At 47.1% G+C, this 16,349-nt stretch overlaps 1 protein-coding gene across 1 annotated transcript; it reads right to left on the minus strand.

The window, feature by feature from the left end:
* Window positions 1-450: 450 nt before the first annotated feature.
* LOC119181671 (uncharacterized) lies at window positions 451-11,780 on the minus strand. Its single transcript, XM_075874653.1, has 5 exons — window positions 11,546-11,780; window positions 10,910-11,114; window positions 8,415-8,736; window positions 4,198-4,359; window positions 451-1,114 (listed from the first exon to the last, which is right to left on the minus strand). The coding sequence occupies exons 1-5, from the start codon at window positions 11,778-11,780 to the stop codon at window positions 764-766; spliced, it is 1,275 nt and encodes a 424-aa protein (XP_075730768.1). The 3' UTR covers window positions 451-763.
* Window positions 11,781-16,349: the final 4,569 nt, after the last annotated feature.

Consider the following 16,349-nt stretch of genomic DNA (forward strand, 5'->3'; position numbering starts at 1 on the left):
AAATTTGCAAAGCCTCAGACCCGTTAGCCAAGAGACATGCTCAATGCGCGAAGAAACATCACCATTCATTTTATTCTATGTGTAATAAATGTAGTAAAAATAGTAGCTGGGTGATTTGGTATGTATGCATATTTTAACTTGTTTTGATGTATTCAGAAGACAGAGACAAATAAAAGACAGAGGAGCGCTACCTCTGAAATATTTGAGAGTTAGCCCTCTTGTGTATTTTTCTGGTTCCTGTCTTCTGTCCGAACTAAACCAAGTTAAAATATGTAAACAATATAGTGTATGCCTTACCGTTTTCTTGCAGCAACGTTTACATTGGTAAGCCGCGGAGATGCCTGAACGATAGTCTTAGGAAAAATAATCAGAAGTTTGGTCGACATCGAGGAGAGCCCGTCTTTGCGCATTGTAGTTATTGTTGGTGTGAAGAGTTGTTCAGAGTGCACAGTTGTGTATGTGAATGCCGACAAGGCTACACGGGAGATTGTTGAAGGTGCACTTGTCGCGAGGATTGTTGATAGCTGACATAGCTGCCCGTCAGGTGGCGCTGACTGTAAATCAATTGGCATTTCTGGACTAGGCAGGTTTTCTTGTGCAATGATTAGACCTTTAGCGTACAGGTCTATAGATTTGCACTGTTGCTTCTAAAAGTAAACAATCAGTCAAAAGTTTACGCCTGTCCTGTCGTCTCTTCTTCGCGCGCGAGTTAGCGCTATGCAACAATCTGACGCACGCCACCAACTTGCCCGATAAGGTACGGTCACTGACTAAACGTGCCTTGGAAGACGACCGTCAGAAACTGGGTCCAGTTCCAGCCGGCGCCATGCGCCAGGCTGCCGACGCTGGTGAGCGCGTAATCGTGGACTCCCCGCCTGCGCGCGGCGAGTTCCACGAGTGCTTGCTCGACGCGGAACAGTCCGTGCTGGTCCCGGTGTCCAGCGACCACGTCGACTGCCGTCAGGTACCACTCATCGTTCGCCTGGCTCATGCGAGCGAAGTCCAGGAACAGCGGTTCGGGCGGCTCGATCCGCGCCAGCCAGTGAGCTCGGCCGCCACTCCGGGACACGAATCCGTCAGTTGAGGAGTTCTTGGAGCTCTTCGTGCCAGGCCACTGTGACCGTGCAGAATGACAACGACGCTAGAATTTATGTCAGTCTCAATACATGAAGTCAGTGTCAATACATGAACTGCGAAGAAAACGATGGATTTGACTATCCCAATCGTATTAGGTTGGTGCATGAGGGGACACAGACAGACCGACAGGCAGACAAAAATTGTGGCGTTCAAGTATTCGAAGAAAGACTATCGTCTTGAAAAAGGAAATTAAACAGGAGTGTCATGGAAACTGTGACGCGAACGCCACTGACCTCAGTGACCAACACGAAGATGTAGCGGCTGCAGAGGGGGTTGGTTTGTACACGCTAGGTATGTCCCCACCTATATTTTACTTCCTCCATGGGTGTCATGGCCCTTCCAAGTCAACGCGAATTGTTGAAAAAAGTGATCCGGAAACCTCAGAAGCACTTTTTCTTGCCAAGGAGATGCTTCGTTTGAATATCTTTGTAAATGGTGGTTTAGCGGTCTGCGCACTGCTAGCGCAGTTTAAATCACCCACGTCTGGGAACGGTTTTCTGACGTTGCCGTCTCAGTGGCAGCGGAGCAGGTGGTGCAGCGGAGAATTAATGACATCGAGTTTCCTACAATGCTTACTAGAAGGAACTCCGATGATGCGATTGTTCAGCCACCATGTGAATGATGAGTAGTACAAATATTTGCCTAATCTTCATGCTTGCGGGCTTAAACGCATTTGTTTCTTCGTTTAGTTATCTTTTAGCCCAATAAACTAGGACGAATAAAGAAGCACACAATGACACATCAGCCGCTTAGCTAATGCAAGAGTGGTACAGACATGGAAATCGCAGAGAAGACATCGCAGCCAAACATTGAGGTGCCTGATTGAATTACGCTGAAATAGGTTGGTTCCGGGGCTTACTTCTGGGCACCCAGTATTGTGCAGGAGGCTACACGTGCAGTAGGGAATGGATTTAAATAAAAGAACTGTGGGATGCCTTGCACTGGGCGCTCACCGGAAGACGACAAATGAGGCTGTAGAGGGCGATATGAGATGGATAAGTTTTGATGCGAGGGAAGCTCAGGGCAAAATAAGGTTCGAAGAGAGGCTGAGGAATATGAAAGAAAGTAAATTTACAGAGAAAAGTTCTATTATTTACATGTTAGGAGCACTGACACACAGTGGAGAAAAAAATACTCTCACTTCCCCAAAGGAAATTGTGAGGAAATGCAAATGCATTTCGTGTGCAGAGAGAGGGCACCGTTGCCGTCACACATTCGCCTTGATCGACTTCTGCCTTAACCTTGAGAGGCGCCTAGCCAGCGAACGGTCAAAAGTGAAAAGTGAGCGGACGGGAGAGTGGAGCACAGGGATGAAATGGAGCAAACGGCAAGAGAAGCAGCGGCACAGCACTGCACCCACCCTCTCCTACACTCTCGCACTGAATGCTCCGGTTACTAGAAGCAAAGATAAGCGCCTGCGCCCGCAGCTGTTGTTATGGGAGAGAGAGTGAGAGTGGAGAGATAACACCTGCCAGCACGCGGACACCGCCGCGGACAACGCCGAATGCCTGACATAGCCCGACTAAGAAATGCATTTTCATTAAAAAAACTAGGAGATTCGCTAGTAAAGATAAGCGGTATGGCAACAAAGAGCGTTAAACGAACAGTAAGAGAGGCGGAGAGAGAGAAAGAAGAAAATATATAAGAAAGGTAGGGAGGTTAACTAGACTGAGCCCAGTTTGCAAGGGGATTTACTTGATGGCAGTGATGTATGAAAACGGGCTCCGAGTAACTACCAAACAAGCAAAGTGAAATGAGGGAGCGATATTGGGATAGTTCAAGGAGAAGCACTACACTGTTTGAAACGAGATTGGGTTGCTGTAAAACGCGTAATTATAATGTGATATTTAGTAAAGAAGAAGAAGGATGCATATTTATTTATTATTTATTTATTTAGTTAAAAATACTGTAGCCCTATACAGGGCTATAGCAGGAATGAGATATACAATACTAGAAGCAAGAAAAAATTCGAGAAATTAACACAAACGGCAAAGCAAGATTGACGTGTGAGGTTTAACGTCCCAAAATTACCACATGATCATGAAAGACGCCGTAGTGGAGGGCTTCAGAAATTTCGACCACCTGGGGTTCTTTAACGCGCACTCAAATCAGAGCACACGGGCCTACAACATTTCCGCCTCCATCGGAAATGCAGCCGCCGCAGCCGAGATGCAAATGGCAAAGCAAGAACAATAAAAAAATCAATACTGAAAAGAAATTGAGGATACGCTAGGAACATGTTCATCAATAACAACATTAAAATCTTTTAGTGGCAAGCCGCTAATGCTACCAGGCATAGAATTCCAAAGCGCTATCGCACGTAAAAAAAAAAGCTGTACTTAAAGCATTCGTACGCGCAAAAAAAGGCGTTATGATTTATGATTATTATTATGAACAAGGCATGAGAAGGTTTGTTCCCTGATCCACTCTGCTCTCTTCTTGTTTCTTAAGGCTACGCCTACCATTTTCCTTTCCATTACTCGCTGCGTCGTCCTCAATTCAAGCTGAACCCCTTTGCAAGTCTCCAGGTTTCTGCTCCGCTATAGCTAAGTACCGGCAAGATGCAGCTGTTATATACCTTCCCCTTGAGAGATAATGGCAATCTACCAGTAAATATTTGAGAGTGCTTGTCAGATGTGCTCCACCTCATTCCTATTCTTCTAGTTAGTTAAATCTCGTGGTTTGGCTCCGCGGTTATTACTCGTCCTAGGTAGACATAGTCTTTTACAACTTTTAGTGCACTATTACCTATGTCGAAGCGCTGTTCTCTTCCGAGCTTGTTGTACATTACTTTCGTTTTCTGCAGATTAATTTTAAGACCTACCTTTCTGCTCTCCTTGTTTAACTCCGTAATCATCAGTTGCAATTTGTCCCCTCAGTTACTCAGCAATGCAATGTCATCGGTGAAGCGCAAAATATTAAGGTCAATCACAATCACAAACATTTATTAATGTGTGCATGAACGCACATTAAGTGTAGTTAAACACTACTCCGCCCTACCCGAATACTGGTCTCGCTTTTAGCTTCTTTCAGAGTAAACGCGCGTGATTATTGGCTCACCTTGATGACTCGTACATCGACGATAGCAGGAATGGCCGATAGAGCGAGGACCTTGGCTGCCACCGTCGACAGGTCGCTGCCCTTGATTTCCGATGCTGAGTCGGAATGGCTATTGAAGGGAAATCCCAGTAAGCCATGCTCGGCCAAAATTTTGTTGAATATCTGCGCAGACGGGAGATACAGGAAAGAAATGCTCACCAACGATTACGATACTGCCTATAATGCTTCATTTAGCGCGGCTTTGTGCTGGGGGCAATGCCAAATGTTTTTTAAGTTTTCGCAATTCGCAGTTGTGGCAATGTAGCTTTCGTTCTACGTTGCCGCAGAAAGTGCCAGCGCTAGAGTGCTACGCACGCAACTCTGTACATTGCAGGTGTAGCGAATTAAGCGAAATACCGACAGCCCTGTTACGGCAAGCGAAGCCAGTTGCAGTGCACGGGCCAGCCCCGCATGCGCACGTGCACGACCGAGGGACCAATGGGGCCAGCGCACGTGGCGGAGAAATTAAGCGCGTCTAGGGGACAGTGTCTCGCAATATTGACAGACTCCGCGTTCGCTCTCTTTCATCCTCGTTTGCTCTCTTTCGTCCTCGTTCGCTCTCTCTATTCCTCGTTTGCTTTATTTTTTACGCTTACGGCGACACGACTTAACGCATTAACCAGCGCTTAGAGCTCGATTAAAATATTTCTGGGGCTTATTCTCAAGTAGAAAAAGTGGAAGTAAGCAAAACTGCGACTATTGAGTGGGTCGGATATAGGGAATATCGCTGCAGGGAATTTGTGCGTTATAGGTAGTGATTATATTCAGCGAATGAAGAGGCATGCGCTCAGACATCTCGCTGTGACTATTGAGCATAAAGCTTGTTATCTTATAAGCAGCTGCCAATAGCACTTCCAAAACGAAATCGCATACAACAGAGATCGGCAAACCGCGGCCCGCAGGGCACCACGGGGCGGTAGGTTTAGAACATTAGGTTTAATTATACCGCGTGAAGTTTCACGTCCCAAAACTATGATTACGGGAGACACCGTAGTAGAGGATTGAAGAAATTTCGACCATGTCGTGTTTTTTAGCGTGCACCGACACCACACAGTACGTGGGCCTTTTTGTATACCATTGCACTTCCATCGAAATGCGACTACTACAGCCGGTATCAAACCCGCAACCTTCCGTTCAGCAGCGGAGCACCCTAGCCACTGTTCCGCCTAGGTGGATGAACATTATGTTTAGAACAAACGTTTAGAACAATAAAAACACGGTGTTTCGGTTACCGAATGGTAGCGTTGTTCACAGTACAGTGGCCCTGCAAAGTGGGCATAACTGTGTCCGTTTGAGGACGCTCCCAAATTATTACACCTGTTGTACGCTGACGGTAAATTGCCATCATTTAGATCTAGCGTTTTTTTGTTTGCGTAGTTCGAATAACAAAGGATTCTAGATATTGACGCGGACGCCATTTTTTCCCATTGTAACAACTACGAATGCCTTGGCCCAGTCAATGTTTTGATTAGATTTAGCCATGAATTCCGCAAGTGCATTGAATACTACGTTCTTTTTCCCGACGTCATTTACGTGGTCTGTCAGTCGTCTTTCAAAATCAGCACTCTCCCCGAGATAAACATATTAAGAATCTGCAAACGGGACTTCATCAAAATTGCCTGGCAACATTGATACCTTGAGCTAGTCCTTCGTGTGCAACAGTTGGCAATTTATTTTTCTATGCACTCTTTAACTTTCGTCGGCACTAATTCATTTCGTTTGTTCTTCACGCGTATTCCCGAACATACAATGTTTCGTCACACCGCCAGCTTCACTAAACTCTACAATGCATGGCTGTATGATAGGAGTGCTTGCACGTCCAACGCTTTCTGTGGCCCCTACCCATCCAGCTTTCCGTATATGACAACACACTTGCACCACATTTAAGATTTATAATGTCAATAAGTAATGAAAGAAAACTCGCCTTTTTAATTGCTGAAAAAAATGAACACGAGAATTGTTTAGCTCTGCTCTTTAAACGCGCCCCGCTGTGGTGGTCTAGTGGCTAAGGTACTCGGCTGCTGACCCGCAGGTCGCGGGTTTGGATCCCGGCTGCGGCGGCTGCATTTCCGATGGAGGCGGAAATGCTGTAGGCCCGTGTGCTCAGATTTGGGTGCACGTTAAAGAAGCCCAGGTGGTCGACATTTCCGGAGCCCTCCACTACGGCGTCTCTCATAATCATATGGTGGTTTTGGGACGTTAAACCCCACATATCATCATATCATCATCTGCTCTTTGAACGTGGCATCGTGAACCTTTAAGTGAAGCCCGGTCATCCACACCGGAGCGCTTTTGCACCCGTGTTCCTCGTAAGCTCAGCACTATTTCCGTCATCACGATCAGATAGCGATTGAGCGGCGGTGCCCTGGAGCGCTTCTACTGAGGCGTACAATCACTTCAGTGAGAGTCACGTGGTTCTGAAACGTACGAATTGAAGCCGATATCATTTGCGGCTGTGCGATAAGATTGCGAGCTTGCCGACGAAAGATATTGGTCGAAAACGCGTAACCTACAACTCAAAATGAGTCGCGAAAGTGGTCGTGTCACAGAATGTGATCCACCGGAATTGAGACCATGGTTAGCCTACTTCTCCAGTCAGCTGTGCTGTGTCACCCTAAGCGATAGCCGCACGTACTACGGCGCAGCACAAGTGCCCTGGTGTGATACCTCGCCTCTCCTTCAGTATGCCAGATGTCCCGCTAAGTGGTAAGAGTATGATTTTTCCTCGTTTTTTTTGAACGTGAAACGTCGTAGTGCCGGCGTTTCGGTGCTCATCTGCTGAATCGATTGTCGTGGCCTCGATCCTGGCCGCTTCCGTTTCACTTTCGGTGGAAAAGAAGTGCTACAAAGACGTGTGCGGTCATATGTTGGAGCGTGTTGAAGGGGCCCTGCCAGCACTTTGTCTGCTTGGCCAGAGAACAGCAATGCCTTTCAAAGGGTTTACATATACTTCTCTTGGCATCATTGTCTGTTCCTTCCCACGAATATTGTCTAACAAAAAAGAGGCTTCATAAATTTACATTTTTTCCCTCATTCATAGCGAGGATATCATTCTGGCAGACTTGATTTCTTCAGGTAGTAAGCGAGAGATTATTTATCGGCTGCCAGCTCGTAATAAGATCACACTCTACGTGCCGCCAACAGGCAAAACGAGTGTGCCACACTAGCCACAGTGACAACAGGTGGCGCTGACTAATTGTCCCACGTTCAAGTGCACATATATGCCCGATAAAACGGACAAAGAGACGACCGCCACAGTAGCTCAGTGGTGGAGCATTGGATGCGTCATCCGAAGGTCGCAGGTTCAGATCCCGCCGGTGGAAAGGGATCTCTCCGACCCGTTCTTTCCTTTGAGATTTACATTACAGTTACACTCCCTATACTTATCTTAGATTGAGTGTCTGTTTCTCTTGATAGTGATTTAACTAGACACTCTTAGTTCATTGCAGTTTTACAATGTACCAAGCTGCCACAATGGTCTTGCTGTTAAGAAGCTCCAGTGCTGACTTGAAAATCACGGGATCGAATTTCGGCTGCGGCGGCCGCATTTGGATATGAGCGGAATGCCGGAGGCCCGTGTGCTTAGATTTATGTGTACGTCCAAGTACCCCAGGTAGTGGAATGACGTCTTTCATAATGACATCGTGATTTTGCGACGTTAAACCTCGAAAAATTATCAATATTGTTGTTAGGATCGACACATCTTTGCAGAAGCGATAATGGGATGCGATTACACCAGCATTTTACACCATATAGATTGCACAAAATTATGTAAAAACGACGTCACCCCGTGCAACATGACACCACCAAAGTATGTCACGCGCATCCTTAAACCCCTCTACGCTTCTGCCGTGTTTCTCTGAAGGCCCCACTCACCGAAAAACTTATAAATGCGCCTGCCTTGTAGGTTGATTGATTGATTGATTTGTGGGGTTTAACGTCCCAAAACCACCATATGATTATGAGAGACGCCGTAGTGGACGGCTCCGGAAATTTCGACCACCTGGGGTTCTTTAACGTGCACCCAAATATGAGCACACGGGTCTACAGCATTTTCGACTCTATCGAAAATGCAGCCGCCGCAGCCGGGATTCGATCCAGTGACCTGCGGGTCAGCAGCCGAGTACCTTAGCCGCTCGACCACCACGTCGGGGCTCCCGCCTTGTAGGACTTCCCACCTCTTTCGAGTTAGGCTCGGCCTCGGGACTACGACACGCCTCCCACAGCCTGGCGGGCCAGCGCAGGGAGCCGTCGTCCGTGCCTCTCTTGAGCTCGGCGAGCAGCCGCGTCTCCATCTCGCGGAGTCTCAGAAGCCTCGGGGACACAAGAGCCTGCGATGACACCGTGTCGTCGCCGATGACGGCGGCGGACTTCAACGAGTGGTTGGCCACCCAGCGTCCGCACGTGTGCGCGTAGAAGTCGTCGCAAGGGTCCACGCTGGCGTCGATCCACGTTGCGAGCTGCTTTTGTAACGCGTCGCTGCCAGCGCTGTCGCAGTATCTGGGTCAGGCGGTGATGCGAGTAGGGGAGAGCTTCAGTGGTTTTACAATGTTCCCTAAAGCACTCCAAGTTCAAAGGCGAGATTGTGTTTTTTTTCTTATTCTTCACAACCCTTCTCGCAAGTGCTATCTCCCCCTTGCATTCAATTCCTTAACAAAGCACCCGTACAATGTCAGCACTGAGGCTATAAGCGTTGATTGCTTTTCGACTAAACGCTGTTATCTGTGCTCCCGCACTCGAAAACGCACCGAAACGAAGTGGGAACGATTGATCCCGCTCGACAGTCATGTGACACAAGGAAAAATGGGCGTGCAACTGCATGACATAAGATTTGTGGGGTTTCACGTCCCAAAACCACCATATGATTAAGAGAGACACTGTAGTGGAGGGCTCCGGAAATTTCGACCACCTGGGGTTTTTTAACGTGCAGGAAAATCTGAGTACACGGGCCTACAACATTTCCGCCTCCATCGAAAATTCAGCCGCGGCAGCCGGGATTTGAACCCGTGACTTGCGGGTCAGCAGCAGAAAACCTTAGCCACTAGACCACCGCGGCGGGGCAACTGTATGCCATAACACCACGGGAAATAATAATTCAATACCGATATCCTCGTATGTGGAATAATCGGCCACTCATACTCGCACGATGTCACGTGAACAGACTGCTGGAATCATCAATAATGCCGGAAAGATGAAAAACGCCTGAGTAGAATAACGAGCGCTTTTTTTCATATTATTAGAGATTGTTTAGGGGCCCTGTAACAATGAGTTCGTGACAAAAAACTGATGACAAAGAAAACAAATTGTCGCTATTCTCTTGGTTAAAGGCGTTCTCGTGTAAATATTCGTGTAAATATAAATCTTACGCCTAATGCAGCTCCACTAACACGAAACTTGAGGGAATGCGTAGCACGAGATACCCGGCGTTTTTCTTGGTAATCGTGACCTTACGAGGGTGGTGGTGAGAAGTGTCTTTCGCAATTTGAGGTTAATAATCGCGAATAATTCCTGGTGTTTTCTCTAGTTTATATAATTTGTTCACGTTTTTAGTTTTGTTGGCAATGATTTCAAGGATCATGAGCTTTGTTTTTGGCATGTATTGACCACAACATAACCATGTGAGATCTGACAGTGTATTGACAAGCCAAGACCATTGACTGCTGCGTACTTGAATACAAGTGAGGACAGGATACACCGTCAGATCAATTTTCGGTTTGTGTCTAAAATATTTCGATATGCTAAGCACCAACTGGCATAAGCGTCCGCAAGGGGGCGCAGAGGGGGTGGGTGGGGCCATCACCAGTCACCTTTGGGGGGGGGGGGGCGCAAAGTAAGCTCCCCAGTGACAACTTAGGAAGGGTAGGTGCTGCGATTCATGGTGAGGAAAAGGTAACCAAGTCCACCCTATACACTGACATAATAGGGAGGCTCGGTGCTTCGACGAACCTTCCCCCCCCCCCCCCCCCTTGGTGGGGAACATTGCGCACGCCTTTTACAAATCGCCAACGTTATACACTGCTTTAAACAGCGACAGTGTCAGCGCTGTGTCTGCGCTACAGTTTTTCTTACACAGTGGTCTGCGTTTGCACGCACTAGCCTTCGTCTCGTCTTAGGTGAGCTAAGCTAATTCCATTCAGCACAGCACATGAACATACCCAAAGCGGGACCTTATTTGACAACGTTTAAGGAGGTTTTATTTATAAATTTTAGCTTGGACACTCCGAATGATGGTGAGTCGCAGAAGTTACGTTCTGGCAGAATTAGCTGCATAGATGGTAATAGAATGCTAAAAATTGATTTAAAGTGTTATGGTAAATAATCTTTTGCTCCAAACAAAGATTGCTCTTATTAGAACAATACAGGTGAACCTAATTTTTGTGTTCGTATAATCATATCTGTTTTTTTGCGCTCTGCAGAACTTCGGAAAGGAAATAGCCAAGGGAATATAAACCATAAGCTGTCCCGAACTAGCCAGTTAAAATAGAACAAAATAGAATAGAATATGGATGACGAAAAAACACACAGAAAGAATGAGAAAAATAATAAGAGATAGAGTGTGAAGCGGGACATACGACAATGGTCGTGGGTGTTGATACATTTCACCGAGCGCTCATACGTTTTTCTCGTCGATTTGTGATTATGTAGCTATGAAAAAAAAAAGAGCCATACTCACAGCACATCCGGAGCGGACAATGTGGATGGTTGGATCTTTGGCAAGGCCGTGGCGTGAACATGTAGGCTACCGTGGCGCTTAGCATGGTCCTTCGGAGACGACTTGGCATGAACGTCGTCACGAGTGCCACGCTCGGGCATGACTCCGGAATAGTCTCTCGGTTCCTGCTCCACTCCTCGTCGGGCCGGCCACGTGATCACGTATCCTGCGCGATAATAGCCGCCAATAAGGTGCATAGGCAGAAAGTGTTTTTTTCGTGGGGGGGGGGGGGGGAGGGGCATCTTTTTGAAATGGTTATATTTCTGTGCGTGACAAGGTGGAAAAAATTTTATTTTGAGGGGGGAGGGGAGGAACATGGCCCTGATGTGCCACCCTCTGGCCATGCCACCCTCTGGCTATGCCACTTCCACCAATAAACGTCTTCAACTCTCTGGTGCTCAAATTTTCCAAAACCTTACTCTTTACACTCCGTTTGTGTCGTCCATTCCAGTTACAAGCTCTGTAACGGGTGTTGTGTAAATGTGTTGGGGGGTCACTCAATACTGGCCCGCTGGCCGCATGCTGTCGACTCCTGGTATATGCGATAGAAATGAAAGAAGCGTGGTGTGCCCCCGCTGTCTATCTCTCTCTCCTCACCCTCTTTGTGGTTCTGGGTGGTTGAGAAGACGATGCTGGACGGCCGGACGAGTCGCGTGCTGGCGAAGTCGTAGTGGAAGAATATGATGAACACGGCCACCAGAGTGGCCATGAACCCGACCAGGATGAGGTGGTCGTTCTCCCCGCCTCGGTACAGGCTGCGGGGGCTGACCGCAGGTCGCCTGTCGGCCAGCCGACGAATGATCGAGTCCTCGGGTGACACAGGACTGTGCATTGTCGTAGAGAGACTCCACTATCAGGCTACTTGATTGGTTAGTTGGTTGGCTGCTGGTAGTTGTTTGGGGCCAACCCACTGCGCAAGATTGTAGAGTAGACCATACGGCTGGGGCTCATAACTACACTGGGGGATTTGCGAATAACCGGTTAAAATAAAAAACAACAACACGAAATCAGAGTTGAAGTTTGGACAGAAAAACTACAAATAAATAAAAACTAAGAATGAAAAATAAAGAATGAGTTGACCATGTAGGCGTATGCGAGCTCAGACTTGAAGATGATGGCGCACACGCACTGTCATAAGCTGGTCAAGAACGAGGTAGTGTTGTAGAAATAATAAAAAAAAAATTGAGCACACATGCTCTGAGCGAGTAGAAACGCCCATACCTTCTATACCTCGAAGCAAGTGGGAGATGTCTATGAAAAGTTCACTTGTCGCCGGCTAAAAGGCCGAGGAAGCGGCCGCCAGGTATTTCCTGTTAGTCCACATGGGAGGCCGCCGATACACGCTAAGCGCGTACTGCAGGACAAAATATTGTGTTTTTTTCTTTTCATTACATTAGAAATAGGCTAAACGATTTGGAAAGCTATGTGCAAAATTGTGTGCTTCACTTGTATTTGCTATTAACTTATGCTAGGCAGCCAGTAAGAGCGAGGTATGTCGAGCACGGGAGTAATTGAACGTCCTGTATATAAATTTGTCTTTATTACAAGTAATTTTGTAGTGCACTCTTGCATATAGTAACATTACCGAAGACAATACAACGGTCAACGAGTCGTTCGACGGGCCGATTTCTGAGAGCAATGCAAGAAGTGTAATATTTCTATGCCTATAATAGACATAACGAAAAAACCATTTCATAATGTTTAAAAAAACTTAGCATACATCACTTCAGGATAGGTATTTATTTACAGCCTAATGGTAAGTTATATGCGTAGCTTTAACATTTTTCTCAGCTGAAAAAAAATTGTATATACTTACTTCTTTTTCTGACCATCGTCATACATTACTCTTTCTCTTCCCCTTACCCCTCTTCCAGAGAAGAGTAGCAGGCTAGAGCAGGCTATCGCTCAGGCCCACCTCTCTGCCTTTTTGTAAACAAACTTGTCTCTGTTAATGTTAATTAGTTATTATATTACACATTATTAACGTATTATGACCTTATTTTTGTGTCGATAGACAAATGAGTGTTTTAAAATATTTTTTAATCGACTAAACTCATGTAGTCACAGCTCCTCGTGAATGGTGTCTGAAAGTGCGTGAAAGGACCTTTTAGGCGTTCCTTAAATTTTTTTAGGTAGTCGTTTATTAGAACGAATATCGGAGTTAATTAGCGTGGAAGCCTTAAATCATCCAATGAGAAATGTGGCCGTCGACGTTGGTGGCGTTAGCGTGTCGCGGCATCGGCGTCAACACGAATGATTCTAAAAATGACGTGAGTGGCCATATGACGTCATTACAACGTCACGGATAGCGAAAATTGGTGACGTCATGATAACATAATTCGAACGCTACAATGGCGTGACATGTTCACGATGCTTCGTCGAAGAGGTAGGCCGCGCTATGATGGAGGTAGTGAAAAATACACTGTTGAGTAGAAAGCTTGCCATGCCTCCCGTTTTTTTTTAGTAATTTTTATGCGGCGTTTACGTCCCAAAACTAAGATATGATTATTAGATGCCGTAGTGGAGGACTCCGGAAATTTCGACAATCTGGTGTTCACACAGTACGCGGGGCTCTACCGTCTCTCCTCCATCGAAGCGCGACCGCCGCTCCCGGAATCGAACCTGCAACCTTCGGATCAGCAGCCTAACACCCTAGCCACTGGTCCACCGAGGCGAGCCTGCTGAGGCATCCAGTCACCTTAAGCAACCTTAGGCGCAGAAAGATTTTGGAGGCAAGCGGGGTAGGATTAGAATATCGAGTGAGGAGAAAAAGAAGATGGCCGCCACCTTCGAGTTGTTTTAGGTGAGTGTATAGGGGGTATTTGAGTTGTTGCCCTGCGAATAATTCAACAAGAAAATACGCCATCTCCCGCTAGAGGGAACTATGTGTATATGCGAAGGCGCGGGCACTTACGCTTACACTGGCGGCAACGTTGACGCTGGCGCTCATCGCTGCGTTGCTCAGGAGAGAAATCTGCGGAGGCGCAAAACACGCAGTGATGGACGTTGTTTCCTACTGAAACGTGCCGATGACTGCTAATTGGCAGTGGGAGACGGAAGACCCTGAATGGACACGGAAAGTCGCAGTCCAGGTTTAGTTGAGGCGCACGCTGCAATTTTTTTGTTCAACAAAACACAGGAGAGATATCACATTCAACAAAACACAGGAGAGATATCACACTGACACTACCCTAGAGGTCAAAATCTAGTGCCTATACATACGGAATGACCAGTGAACGTTTGTAGAGCACGAGTGGTCGGTTTTTTTTCCATCAAGAAATTCGGTAGCAACCCCCGCCTGCGTTGGCGTTACGAGGTGAGAGAGGGGAGGAGAATAGGAGAGGAGGGAGCATGCGCACATGCGAAATGGGCTGTGAGTGCCACTGGGAGGATTGCCCAGAGAAAAGAGGGGAGCGAGCAAAAGTACAGTGGCTAGCCACTGTAGCGTACGTTAGCAGATGCTCCCTGCGTCAGCATTGCGACTTGATAGAAAGGGCAGCGTAGGAAAGGTGAGAGATGGGATGCGCATGCGCATGGGGGTATTAATGCCACTACGAGGGATGCCTAGAGCGGAGAAAGGGGAGAGCGAGTGGAAGCATGTAGTAGAAAAGAAGTGGAGAGAGTAACGCGCAGCTGTTGAAGAGAGAGAAGCAGGAGAGTTGTTCCTGCGTATTGTGAGTGCGGACACCACTGACACCGCGGGACACAGGCCCGAGCAAGAAATATATATTTCGCGTCTGAAATATTACACCATCCCCCGTTAAAGGGAACCACGTGTGGATGATGCGAAGCATCGGGGAGAGTGGGTCTTCGAACGGCGGTTGTGGAAAATTTGCTCAGACGGGCTCTTCGAATAGTGGTTGGTTGCATTTGATGATACGATATGCTTTTGACAGAATATAGAGACGCCATGTGCGAGCGCGCGCTGCAGAGCTTTCCGAGCCCTGCGCTCCGCCGCCTTGTCTGCGTCACTCATAGTCGAGATCGTTCATAACTGAGCGAAAAAGGAAGCTCGCCAAGAATGAACGTATTTTATAGCCTTGGCCTTTAGCAGGCGCCTGCACCGCATCGGTGTGGGCTTATCCATCTATTGAGAGCGCAGATGCGCCATCTAGCGTGTCGTATCAAACTGAACCACGTGCCTCTAATGCATCGGGGTGTATCGAGCACCACAGTGCCAGCTAGTGAGCACTCCGAGTACTAGGGGTGACTACGATGAATGACGAGGGGCTAACCTACACCCCAAGGAGGATTAAACAATTTTTGTAGTCCTCCTTGCTACAACTTAAGGATCTTCGCTTCTTAAAGAAGTTGGCTTTGGGCTTCGATTCGTCTTATTGGAGGGTACAAGGAACTTCATGAGTTTTGTTGTGCCATCCAAGTATATCGAGCCTTTTGAATGTAAAATTCATAGGAGACAGATGGTTATGATGACCACGAAGCGCAGACGTTTCTAACGTAGGCAGTATTTATCTTGCGTCGGGCGCTTATTTTAGGAAGCAAGGACGGCAATTTACACAGCTTGTGCGCTGTTAAAAAAATTGGACGCGTATCACCATGTTTCACGGCAAATGTTGTCAAAAGACGATAGTCTCCTGTCTGGAGATGCAGAAGGAAACGTTCATTATGACTTTCTGCGCAAGTAGATAGGCGAGTGGGGTCCTTTGTCCAGGTTCCCATTGGCGCACGCCGCGGTCCGCGCACGTTTCACGAGGACCTCTTGGGTCTTTGGATCCCGGCTGGACAGAGCTGCCTCCAACCCTTCCATGTTGTGTGTGAGAGAGAGAAACATCTTTATTTTTCCACGTTGTTTTAGAAAAAATGTTTAACGATTTCGAGAACTTCGCACTCAACTGTGGGAGAGCACTGAGCCGTCCCGCTAAAATTATGCCATCTCTGGCATATATGCGTGAGATACCCAACTGGTGATGTACCGCAAGACTTGTGGTTTTGTGCGTTGTGTGTTAATAAAAAGTGGGTAACGATTTAGAGTACTACGTATTCTGCTATGGGAGAGCTTAAAGCCGTCCCGTAGGCCTGTATAACAAGGCCCTACTTCACCCATCGTGCAACGAATCAAGTGAAGTGGGTGTGTTGTATCCTGGGTTGCAAAGGGGGATTGTGTAGACACTCACATACAAGTGTCACAACTGCAGCTTCCCTAAATACAGCCCCCAATTCATTCCCCGTTGAGCACTGTTAACGCTGTTGCCCGCTCAGTTTGGAATGCCGCTTTGTGTTAAGACTGCATGACGTTTAACGAGTTTTACTGCGATAATATAAACTTCTAATATAAGCGTAAAATAGCCATTCGAATTGGTACGCAAGATCTTTTTCGCTTGTTACACTCTGAATGAGCAAAATTGGAAGGTTAAAAAAACAGGCAAGCGGCGTGTAGCTT

This window comes from Rhipicephalus microplus, chromosome 10 (assembly GCF_043290135.1).
Source record: "Rhipicephalus microplus isolate Deutch F79 chromosome 10, USDA_Rmic, whole genome shotgun sequence".
NCBI classification, from domain to species: domain Eukaryota; kingdom Metazoa; phylum Arthropoda; class Arachnida; order Ixodida; family Ixodidae; genus Rhipicephalus; species Rhipicephalus microplus.